Raw genomic sequence first — 13,121 nt, forward strand, 5'->3', positions numbered from 1 at the left:
TATACAATCTGGTGGAAATGACTGACAAATTCAATTAAACATGGTGGTCCAGACATAGCAATACAAAGAGTAAAAAATAATCCAATTATAAACATGAAGTAGAAGATGATAATTACGCAAGCTTGTCACGGGGCATGACAAAAATCCTCTGATCAGGAATTCTCATAAACTTTAACCGTCGAGTGCTATAACAATAGATTTATCTTTCAGGGAGAAACATATAATTGGCAGGGCATAATTCTATGAAATTCAATTAATGTTTATGACTGAGCGATGCTTTGATTCTATAGCCTTTCGTCAGCTATGATATTCTAATGATATTACGTTGGTCTGTAATAAACAGTTACTGTATTCCATGGTCTGTTTCTGTCCAAGTCAATTATTAAATACCACGTAGTATGTCCATCAAGACGTTTCAGTTTGATAAAGATGTAGTCAACTGAAATACAGTCATAATAGAACTCCTCGGCCTATTCAAGCAATTTTCAGGTTATAAAAGCATTTCTTTCAAGCTACGTCAAGCAATTTACAGGTTATATAAGCATTTCTTTCAAACTGCGTAAAGCACTAAGTATAAGAATCACTTCGAAGTCAGTCAAGCGATATGGGTAAAAAATCTCTTCGGAGCCAGTCAAGCAATGTGTAAGAGTCTCTTACCTCGGATGATTGGGACATTAATTCTCCACTTCGTCTGGAGTTCTGTTTGGCTAAACGTTTCTTTTTCTTATGAAGAGGTTTCGTCTCAATGATCATTTCTTCTAGTTCATATGTTGGATCACAATTCAAGTGATCTTTCTGTAAACAACAAACAGAATATATTCATGGTTTGGTTAAACTACTGAATCCATTATAGTTGAAAATCATGAAATAAGGTTAATAGTAGAATCGAATGGATGGAGGTAATTAAAGACAAACGAAATTACAATATTTAAACAGAAATACACATTTTGACGAACCGAACTGTCGACGGACGTCGAGGGACGCCATTTAGACAGTGCCGGATTATGGCTCTGCTGGCCCTAAGGCAAATTTTGATAGGTGGCCTGAAAATACAGATATTTTCGGTTCACTGATAAAATGAAGAAAGTTAAATTTAATAACAGAAAATTTATCACAATTTTTTCTTGACAGTACTATGTATTTACTATCAGATTACAGTAGCTAGATTACAACTTTTCTTTACTTTATTTTTGTGTGCCTTAATTGCCTAATGGTTAATCCGGCACTGCATTTGGAACTCTTTTTTTAGACTTTCCCCCTTGTCAGTTATGTACAGTCGTTCGGATGAAACGGAAAAATGAGGTAACGTGCACAGTTTTGACAGTTGAAATTTGAAATAAGCCTAGGTCATGGCGTATGCCCGTCTACATCAAACAAGTAGGAGCAGGACAGTAAGACGTTAAACTTCATTTCATTTTTATACTTACTGAAGGCACAAATGCTGGTTTTATTTCTTTATTATATATCTTTTCAAAGTCCATATCTGCCATTAACGGATGCTGTTTAAGATGAGCAAGGGAAGAAATTCTGTTATCTGGATCCACTTCTAAAAGCTGAAAGTAAAAACCAGAACTAGTGTTTTAAAATGTCAACACACTGCTCATTCACATCCATTGTTTAATACGTCTATTTACAGCTGTACGAAACTTGCATGGTCTGCAATTAGCTCCGCTTGAGAACAGACGCGACGCTAGTTGACCGACATTTTAATGCTAGCATTTTAGTCGAGAACACCAAAGTATTTATTCCACTTCCGTTTAATGAAATCTTAAATTTTTATTTCATCTTTGCGTGTATCAAAGATGTAAAGCGGTTTCGACCCGCATTACAAAATAGTAGGGAAGAGATATATTCGCAAAGTAAATGATTCTTCTATGTGCAGACTGCGTCTATGCCCGCAGGTAGGTTTGCGTCTGTAGGCTTAAAGATACATTATGGGAGATTAGATAAAGAGCTGGCCGTTCTTAGCATAATGGTTAAAAACTAGATAATGTAAAGGGAATTTGCTGAAAATTCAGAACCGAAAATTTAGCGACTGAATTTTGGGCCTAGACTCGATCATCATTACTAAAGTCGGAACGATAAAAAAAAACATAGTCTCGATTATCTATTTTTTCGATTTAATCATCAATGAGCGTTGAGCAGCAGATCGGATTCTAATCCAATAAATATCGTAGGCTAGCGATGACATCGAGAGTTGATTATGGTCTGGATAAGTTAATTAATGTCTAATGAATAATTTAGACAACATATCAGGCCTAAAGAAAGGCCCGCAAATGGCAGATTTAGCTCTTGAATAATGTATGTTTAATGTTCAAACATGCGTAAAAATAAGTATATTCGAAGTTAAAGCACGCGCACTAGTGTTTCCTAGAATCATCCAATAAATGTGTACTAAGCTAATTTAATATGAACGGATGGGATTGATGTTCGAACTTAGATGAATGACTTTACTACAAGTAATCCAGTTGATTTTCAAAGAGTGGGACATATTGGCAAATAACACTAAAATATAATTTGCAATTGTAATCATGTACAACCATGGGTATGTTAAAGCTAATATCGCACATGTACCTCCCACACACACACAATTAAGGATTGAGGATAAAGGATAACAGCAGGGGCCAAATGAACTAATTGTATAACTTGTGTTCGAGTACGGAATAGGTATAAAATTAGGACAATGCACCAGGACTAATATCAACACATCAATCTAAATATCTGCAGGGGATGGCGGAAAACTAATATCAACGGGAAATTACAAATCTGATAGTAACACCTTAATGGGATACTCACTTTAAGCGATTTAGCCTACTCGGGACATATAGAAAATAGTTTTCTCCTTGCCAGGTCCTCCGTCCTCTGCACCACTGACAAGGGGAACCACGCCGGAAAAAATCACGATGAACTCCCTCGGTCAACACCGGGACCTCCACATTTGATTTGATATAATGTTGTTTGTTTCTTACAATGTCTGTGTAGATTGTTTTGTCCGCAGGTTTGTCTTTTCGATTTTGTATTGTGTGTAGTGCGTTCCTCCTGCACATACTATTGAATAGTTATCTTTTACATTATTCATAGAGGTCACGTCCTTTAATAAGATCTATTTTACATTAGGTCAAGGTGTTCTAAATAAAAGTAAGAATGGCTATATCAATAGCTTCTCGTTTTCTACAAATAACAAAGACTTTCTGGTAAATACACAAAGCTTGGGTCGATGCAATTGTTCAATATATGTGTATAACTCAGTCTGTGACAAGATTTCTAAATAAGAAGAAAAAAAGGAAGGAAAACGAACCATTGGGGCATTTGGAAATAATGAAATAGGATGTCGACTTTGTTTAACGTAAAGATCGTGGAGTAGACAATTCAATGGTTCTAGTCTTGCATTTACATTAAAGGTTACACAGACAACAGCAAAAATGGACTTTAGGCCAAGTGTTTTTCAGACGTTCTCAAAATAAATCAAGTGTATATTCCCAAATTCATTACTTAAAAAATTTGATCTTGAATCAGAGCAGTAGGCAAGTTGTCGAACGGTTCCCTGAAATTAATTTACATCCGCTAGTGTGCAACATTATATGTTATATAGATCAATTCTATTTTAGCCCTCTGTCTCTCTCTCTCTGTCTCTCTCTCTCTCTCTCTCACTCTCAATCGACCATATGTGCGAAGTGCATAAATTATTCAGGGGGCGGGGGCAAACTATTTTGGCAGACGACTTGGATTCAACACAACGCCAGACGACTCAATGACAGACATTTAAGACCACTCGGTATTTTTAGATCCCAAATTCATACCCCCCACCCTCCTCCAAACCTTTCAGCAACGAACGTATTATACCTTTCGATGTTTTTTTAGGTCGAATATAAAAGGAATCTTTATTTAACTGTTACCTGTTTTAATAGGTCACGTAGGTTTTCATCCAGTGAGGAAGAGAAGTGAGGTTTGGTAGAACTGAACAGTATTTTTATTTCATGTAAATGTGTGGCCGAGTGGATCTCATATGGTCTCTGAAAAATAGAATGAATCAGAATTAAAACATAATGACTGCGTATTTTAATTTTCTGGGTTCTGGAAACGATAATTCTGGATAATTTCGAGTATTGGCCTCGTGACATGGCATGCTTATTCTTATTGGAAATCTAAATCAATGTCGAAATATCGAGTATTTTTAGTGGTATCTCGAAAACGAACATCGTAATTTATAATTTATGTTGGGATTTTGTTCATTACAATTAGTCAATACCGTCTTTGTAGCATTTTAAACTTTGTGTTTTCTTGGTGGGATCAATAGCACCAATTGATCTATGGAACGATTTGTCAAACCAGTGACCTTATCCATTCTTCTTCCAATGTAATTTTCACAAACAACCCCATTAAACCGGTCAATATAGTAAAAACAAGATTGATATGATGTAATCCAGTTAAAAAACCAGAACAGTGGGAAATACCATGTTCTACCTCATTACCTTAGGCTTAGCTCACAAATCGCCGTACGAGCTACTAGAGTAAACCCGTGCGCGAGACTTGCGTGCCACTTGCCAATCGGCAAACCTCAGCAGATTCCAGTACCCTATATCTAGCCTCGGCTGTATGACGAAGTCCGCCATTGGAATTACTTTCAAGTTCCCGGATTACCAACGGTGTTGCCATAACGGTGCCAGGTTTTCCTAATAAGTAAACCGGTGCCGCATCGCAATTGTATAGGCGTAGGAACATATCAATTACTGTCATACAGCCGAGGCTAGATGTAGAGTAACGGAATCTGCCAAGGTTTGCCGAGTGTGCCACTTGCGTGTGATCGGCACTGCTGTAGAGACTTATGGTCCCAACATACAAGATTTTCTGCCGGTTTCTGGCGGGTGGTCTGCGAGCTACCAAATCCTACGACAAGTACGTGTTAAAACACGTACGACGGCTTGTGAGTTAGGCTTTAACTGGCAGACTATCGCCACCAAGAAACGGCATTTAGGAGACGACCACCGTCAAGACCAGCCACGTTTTTCTTGTAAAATCATTATTTTGTTTTATTTTGAGTGAAGACTGTGCCATTCTGGCGGGTGATCTGCGAGCTACCAAATCCTACGACAAGTACGTGTTAAAACACGTACGACGGCTTGTGAGTTAGGCTTTAACTGGCAGACTATCGCCACCAAGAAACGGCATTTAGGAGACGACCACCGTCAAGACCAGCCACGTTTTTCTTGTAAAATCATTATTTTGTTTTATTTTGAGTGAAGACTGTGCCATTACAGGCCCCATACTGTATTGCACAACGAACGCTTATGCTAGCTTCCCACTGTCGTGCGATGCGTTACGATACGATTGTCCCTTCTGAATCCACGAGCTGGTACGTGCAGATACGTTCGGACCCGTTTCGACACGATCAACACGATTCCTACGACTGACCTCAATATATGTTATTGTTAAGACTTAAAGGGCTAATCCCGATATTTTTTGGAGAATAAAACTGCTTAATTTTGTATTAAAATCCCTTAAATTCCTTTAGCTAAGGATCGAGCAACTAACTCAATATTTGTGATACGTTTTCAAACAACTTAAACCCGTCAATCTTCATCTGGAAATGGAGACCTGTGTCCCAAGCTGTATTATGTGGTGTCTGCATAAAACTAGACTTTTATTTTATAATAATAATGTGTAGGTGAAATTTACCTTTCGTTATCAAGTAGAGCACATGGGTCATTCACTATGCAGACCTCTCAAGGAACGGGAATCGATTATCAGGTGACCCAACGAAAAAACTGACCCGAAATCTTAAAAGGGTTACGTGTCCGGATAAGCAGTTTTGACGTTCACGTCCAAACGTCTCAATATTTTGAGCTGAAAGTTTGAGAGAAGGTAAATACACCATTCCTCTATATTTTGGCGCTTCAATTTCACACTTTTATAGAATCGCCACAATAACTCCACGATTAAAACCACGATTTCAGTCGTAGCGCGAATCGTGGTAGTGGGGACCTAACATTAAGACTAGCCATCGCTGATATATACGTTTGTTGTGTGAGATGTCGGTGTATATTATGTCCTGTTCTCTTGTGTAATTGTTTATATGTGGTGCGGTCCCCATAAGGTATTTCGGTACAAATCGGCCATTTACTCTTTTATAAAAAAAACATCTTTAATTACTTTTTATTGGTTTAATACAATTTGATATAACGTTACAACAACCAGATGAAGCAAATCTTCAAACAAAATATAATAAAAGGACGGGGTCATAAAACTCAAGTCAAGAGAAAAACTCCTTCCTTTCATTCGTTAGGAAGAACTCAATATAATCTTCATAAAAGCGAAATTGATCCGTGAAGCCAAGTTCTTACTGGGTGTGGAGTTTTTTTCTTAGTCCGTGTTATAGAAACATAAGTGATATTGATTTTATGCTCTTGTCGTATTTGATGTATGACTTACTCTAATTTCACTTTAACAGATCACCAGATTCCAGCATAAAGGAAAAAAATAAAAAGTACTCAAGACTTTTCACATCACACTTTTAAGTTTCAAGTGTAAAAGAATTTAATGTACTAATGAAGGTGATAGAGGGACCCTCAAACGATTCGTCAATCTGCAAATTGATGTAACAGAACTCAAAAAAAATTTCTTGAGTTCTTTTTCTCTCAAGATATAAGTGCCTCAAGGTCAGAGAAATGATCGTATTGTGTTCATGTAAAATGCGTAAAAAATGGCCTCTGTTTATCCGTTTTATGATGTTTTATTTATATTTCCAAGGTACTTTATTACTTTATTAGCTAAATCTACAAAGCAATGTGAACTTTCATAAATAGGCTCATTTCGTTTTTATGATTTTTATGATTTTTTTTTTTTAAACATTTTCATTTTACTTTATTGTTAGATAAAACTTCTAAGGAAAATGTTACCCACGTGAACGTTCTAAATAGAACTTAGAAATGGTTTCAGGGGGGAACTTGATCACGAAAACTTTTAAGGCATAGTACACACAGAGATCCATTTACTTCATACTTCCTGAATAGATCTCTGTCCTAAATGGCCGCCATATCTAAAAAAAATAGTATACTGTTTTGTAATGCGATGCTACTACGATTCACATCTGTCTTACACACAGTCTAAATAAACTTTTTGAATTTTATTATATGGAAGCAGAATAAATACTTCTCACAATTCATATAGTATACTTGGTGTTTTCGACTCAAATCGTCGATTTAGGACTTACAATGTCGATCAACTAGCTTAGTGTCTGTTCTCAAGCGAAGCTAACTGTAGCCAGGCAGCCTAAGTTTAGTATGTTTTTGAGGACGCAGCCTGTTCATTTTAGCTATTGAAAAAATGAACTGTCGGTATACTTAGTACAAGTTTAAATGCATAAGACCCCGGGTATTTACTAAAGTCTAAGCTCCACCCTTTTATAGTTCGATCTTAACCATCTATGCCCGAAAAATCAGTGACGGGTGTCGTACACGACATAGAATATTTTTACTCCTTTGAAGTGAACTTCGCAAATACTATATACAGAAAAAAAAACGAAAACAAATCGAAAAACAACGGAAAAATTTAGAAAAAACTCCGAAAAGCGCCGAAAAATACTGAAAAAAATCCAAATAATATCGAAAAAACACCGAAAAATACCGAATTCTTTTTTGATACCGATTACCGAATAAATCCGAAAAAACCTAAATATAGAGAAATCACTAAATACCGACAAAAACAACACTATTTACCGAAAAAAAAAACCTAAGCCACACATCGGTACTTTTCGGATTGTTTTTTCGGGGTTTTTTTTCGGAGTTTTTCGGTACTTTTCGGATTTTTTTTGTTTTTTTTCCTGTAAAAAGTACAGTCCCTGAATAGTGGTATCAGGCGCTCCCGAAAGAATAGGTGTTGCATATTAAAAGCCTACCTCAATCTTCATAAACGCCATGTAGTGAAATCAATCTTCGACTGACTTCTATCGATATAGAAACTCAGCTAAGATCAATTTTACAATTATTAAAACAAAAATCATCACTTTATGCTGAGAACAATAAAACGTGTAAAGAAAATCGAAAGCTACTAAAGTAAGTTATATATCACTTTATGATTATGATGTAATAAGAACGTAATATTAACATTCTGCACGTAAATACTCTCAATTGCTTATATCTAACTTCAGGATTGTGGCACTGAATACAGAAACACGAATGACTCACAATCTATATTTGATTTATATTTAAATTCGCGTCAAGATGAGCCAAGTTAGGTAATTGGATTGATTACATACACAAAAAAGATGAATCGCTGAGACTGAGATTAAAGAACTATTCTCTGAGTTACTTACCCTTGATTTCAATAATTCATAGGCTGTAACACCCAGTGACCACCAATCTACAGGAAAACTATATCCTAGGCACTCATTAGACGCACAGGAAAACACTTCAGGTGCTGAAATACCAATAACAAATACCAATAACAATATATTACACATTGAAATACCAATTATATTACACATTAAAATAAGAATAGCTTTTTAGGGGCAGCCACAACCACCGAACTTGTTTTAAATAAGAAATATTTGTGCCAAATATCTAATCCTCAGAATAATAGTTATGATTTTAAATTCATTGGTATTCATGTTAATGAAAACATATGAAATCCTCTAACACCACGCGGAACAGTCGAATTTAAGCGTATCTATCAAAATATGTATCAATGATTTGAGCTTTTGGCGGATACATCATACCATAATATTTGACACCATATTATTTAGTAACCGTAGAAAGCTCAATTATCAGGAGAACCGAAGATTATAAAGTCTATACATGTAAACTAATCACCATTAGGTGGTGTTTATTTCGATATTTTTTTTTTTAAAAAAGATCAATTTTGTTCATGAATAAAAATTTGACTTTACTGACGCGATCACCTGTTGTCATTGGACTTTCTATGGATAAAGGATACACCACAGATTTACTTAGTTTCGTTTACAGGAAGATATAATGTATACCGTAAATATGATTTTGTTCATTGCAAGATACGTAGTTGATGTTTGGAACCCTATAACTTACCCATATAAGGCTTGGTACCGGACATTGAAGTTGCCATCTCGCCTGTATGCAGTACTGTGGCTATGTTAAAATCGGTTATATGTACATGGCCTGTTAAAGGAAAAATAAATATTATTTGTGGTTACAAGAAACATTACAGGGTTAATTTTTAGAGTCTTGAGATTCAAAATGATAGTCATAATATCATGTCGAATACAGTGTTATATCGTGACTTTGAATTAAGAATTATCATGAACTACAATGGAATTAATAAGTTAATCAAGAGTTAGGTCTTTCTAGAAAGTATCAGAATTAAGTACTAGGGTTGATTTTAGAAAGTATCAAAAATGAAATAAGAATTGAAGTTTTCCAAAAAATGTCAGATTTAATAACTATAGGGTTTTCTAGAAAGTATCAGAAGTAGGAATTAGTTTTTTGTAGAAAGTATCAGAGTTTAGAATTAAGTTTCAACTAGAGTGTATAAGAATTAAGAAATAGGTTTATTCTAGAAAGTATCAGAATTAATAATTAATTTCCAACTAGAGTGTATGAGAATTAAGAAATAGGTTTATTCTAGAAAGTATTAAGAGTTAATAATTAAGTTTCAACTAGAGTGTATCAGAAATAGGAATTAGTTTTTTCTAGAAAGTATCAGAATTAATAATTAACTTTCAACTAGAGTGTATCAGAATTAAGAAATATTTTTTTTCTAGAAAGTATCAGAGTTAAGAATTAAGTTTAAACTGTATCGTGTTGATTACTTTATGTTGAATTAAGACAAGGTAACTTACCTCCTTCGTCCAGTAGAATATTGTCAGGTTTTATATCCCTGTAAAAAACACACACATGAATTAATATCTAATGAAATGTAACAATATTATGGCTTTGATCAATCATTGGTTCCAAATTCATGAACATGAAATACATTAAGTCATTCAACGGATTGGTCATTATATCCTCTCTTGTTTATGAAAACCCACTAACGGTGATGGAATGTATCTTGTTGATCAAATTAGGTAATAGTTCCTGCCGATGTTTATTTCAGTCTATCACGTAAAGCAATTAGGGGCGCTGGTACCCGATTCAACAGAAGAACGCCATAACAGATGTACCAAGCCAAATAGTATTTTTGGGAACGGGGGAGATTTGTGACTATATAAATGGTCTCACATTTTGAAGAATAAAAGTTAGGAAGAACCTGAACTGTAGTCTGTACAGTTTTGGTCACGGAAGAAAAACACAACGTTGAAATTAAAGATTCAGTAGTACTACAGGAGCAACTTTTAACAAATTTGTTTCAAGAATTCCATCCTAAATTTTGGATGTATTTTACTGCCATCCTACTACCAACCGTCCTCGTGTTGTACATAAATATGTTAAAACTGTAGCTTCTATCGCGTTCACAAGGTTTTCGGAAAATGGGAACGGTAACTTCGGAACGGAATATAAACGTATTTATACATTTTAATTTTCATCAAAAGGGGTAAAAGTTGAGACTTCTAGAGTGTCTGCAAGATAATAACGCGATTCTTCGTACAATCAAGGGCAATCATCCACGAAATAGAACCCACGTGGGATGTAAATCTATACTTTAAGTTTCGTCAAAATCGGATAATTATGTGACCTGTAGAGTGTCCACAAACAAATGTGACACGTATTGTGAACTCGAGACATTAAGCCCCATTCCATTCTCTGTACGTAGGTATAATATATCAAAAGAGAGCAAGACGTGTTGATTAGATACGAATAACCGCTTTGTGATTTAGAAGTTAAAAGTACATTAGAAAATCATCACGAAACCATTAAGGTCTTTGTCCGTGGAGAATTGGTGTGTTAATTATGTCTATGGACAACTAACGGTGAACTTATATTACATTATTTAGGCTTCCCGTGATTACTCACAGTAACAGAAGAGTAGCAGAGCAGTAGGACCTTAAACTCCATTTCATTTCCACGAGAAAGAACATATTCATCACTGAAGTTGTGGTAAATCATCTACATGTCTTGCTGATCTTTCATTTTATTTCGTTTTCTGTTTTCTGTTTTTAACATTTATATTAATGAATAGTCTATGAGCGTTTACGTGCTTTGTCTTGGACAAGAATGGTTTTAATCAACCACATTGGCATAGAAGAGAGTTCAAACAGAAACAAGAATTGCTAATGAAGTAATTAGTTGGATACACATACAGTGTACCACATAAAGAAACAAAGACGGGTTGCCAGAAAAAAAACATACGACAATAGCAGCTAAGTCGTCGGGCAGTCAACAAGGAATGTCGATTTTTTTTTCTTTTGTCAGTAATGAGAACATTTACAACAAATGGAAATCTGATTACGAGTAATTATCAGAAATTATTAGAATTTTCAGTCAATTACTTCACTTTGACCCGTGATATTAGCGATTGAACTTTAGGCTTAGCCTCGATCATCATTACTAAAGTCGGTACGATAAAAATCAAAGTTTCGATTATCCATTTTGACGTTAAATCATCCACCACAAAATGTATTCAAATCCAGGAAACAACGCAGACTAGCAATTGCATCGAGAGTTGATTATGGTTTGGATAAGTTAATTAATGTCTAATTAATAATTTAGATAACATTTCAGGTCTAACGAAAGACCTGCAATAGACAGATTTAGCTCTTGCATAATGTATGTTTAAGCAATGTATATCAACTTAAGCCTATAGAGCGTCCACAATATTTTTCAGAGTGATCAAGGGCCTTAACTCTGGCAGTAATTATCAAAAACCATTAGAAAAAAAAAGAATTCTTTGTCTCATGACCTTAAACACAGTGTATAAATTTAAAATCAATCGGATATTAACCTTGACCTCTAGAGCTTCTACAAGAGTTTTCAAAGGGGTCAAGGGCCATAACTCCGACAGTAATTATCGGAAATAGTTGAAAATCAATAGGCGTCTTCAGCTCATGGCCATAAACAGTGTGATATTAACCTCTTTAGCCTCTAGAGTGTCCACAAGCAATTATGGACGCCGGATCGACGGACGGAGGCCCATGGGCTACAGTTGCGCTAAGCCAAATACCTTGGTGATGTCAGAAGCATACTGATACATGGCATTCTGTACACAGAGAACCATCTACTTCGAGAATAAGTAGACAGACAGTGCAAGTTTGGTATGATATGCATGGCTCATGCCTAATCGTCAGCATTTAAGACATTTAAATGAAGTAAAATGTCAATTCCAATATTGAAAATATAAGTTTTTGGGGTTTTTTTTAGGTTTATGAGCGTATAAATTTCACCATAAACCATTATAATTCATTATTCAATCGTAAATTTTCTTCCACATTTTATGAATTGGAAATTCAAATCAAATATTCCGAATAGTCCTGAATAATTCGAGCCATGTAGCTAAATCTCACGTTTCCCTTGCAGATAATAGCGAAGAAGACATTATACACGGTTAGGCGGATTGTTCTTCCATTTATAGTGATCGGAAACTGGAACAAGTGTGATTTATCCTGAAGCAACGACATGGTAAATTACAAGTGTTATTGACTGACTGACCCTTTGATTGACAGATATCATCATTAAACGTACATTGTCTGCGTTTATATAACCCAAAGTAATCTTAATCTTATAACCTATCCATACTCAGCCATATAACCTATCCTTTTCCGGCATAAAAATGCTTATTTTACTGGAGAAGTCATGTTTGATGAACTAATGAAGATTTATTGTCTTTCACTTATGATTGGAACGTCAGTTATACCCACAGTATTATAAAATTTATGACATGATCCGATAAAACAAAACCATCATCGTGGGATTTGGTAATATTTAGAATTATATTTTATTTTCAATTTAACTAATAATACTTTATTTCCTTGACGTTGTGATGGGGACGAATCTTGGAGAGCAAAGCGGATGTAGGAGTAGTGGGTTGGGTTGGGTGGAGTGGGGTGGGTGTAAACATACGTGTGATGGTAGCGAAAGAGCGAGTCTGAAGGAGAAGAAGGAGGGTGAGTGGGGGTAGTGTAGACATATGATTATGTGTAGGATAAAGCACGAGACTGAGGTTATGCCGAGGGAGAAAGACTGAAGAAAATAACCCGAGAGAAAGAAAAACCGAGGCCG

At 35.5% G+C, this 13,121-nt stretch overlaps 1 protein-coding gene across 1 annotated transcript in view; it reads right to left on the bottom strand.

Moving 5' to 3' along the window:
• LOC126816698 (serine/threonine-protein kinase 32B) overlaps nt 1-13,121 on the bottom strand; it is a 123,745-nt gene that overhangs the window by 8,432 nt on the left and 102,192 nt on the right. Inside the window, exons 4-9 of the mRNA XM_050543435.1 lie at nt 9,809-9,846; nt 9,039-9,128; nt 8,312-8,415; nt 3,897-4,013; nt 1,428-1,553; nt 658-795 (exon numbers count right to left, since the gene is read on the bottom strand). Of these exons, the coding sequence (XP_050399392.1) occupies nt 658-795; nt 1,428-1,553; nt 3,897-4,013; nt 8,312-8,415; nt 9,039-9,128; nt 9,809-9,846 (613 nt within the window). The remainder of the gene's footprint in view (nt 1-657; nt 796-1,427; nt 1,554-3,896; nt 4,014-8,311; nt 8,416-9,038; nt 9,129-9,808; nt 9,847-13,121) is intronic.

Source organism: Patella vulgata, chromosome 3 (assembly GCF_932274485.2).
Source record: "Patella vulgata chromosome 3, xgPatVulg1.2, whole genome shotgun sequence".
NCBI classification, from domain to species: Eukaryota; Metazoa; Mollusca; class Gastropoda; family Patellidae; genus Patella; species Patella vulgata.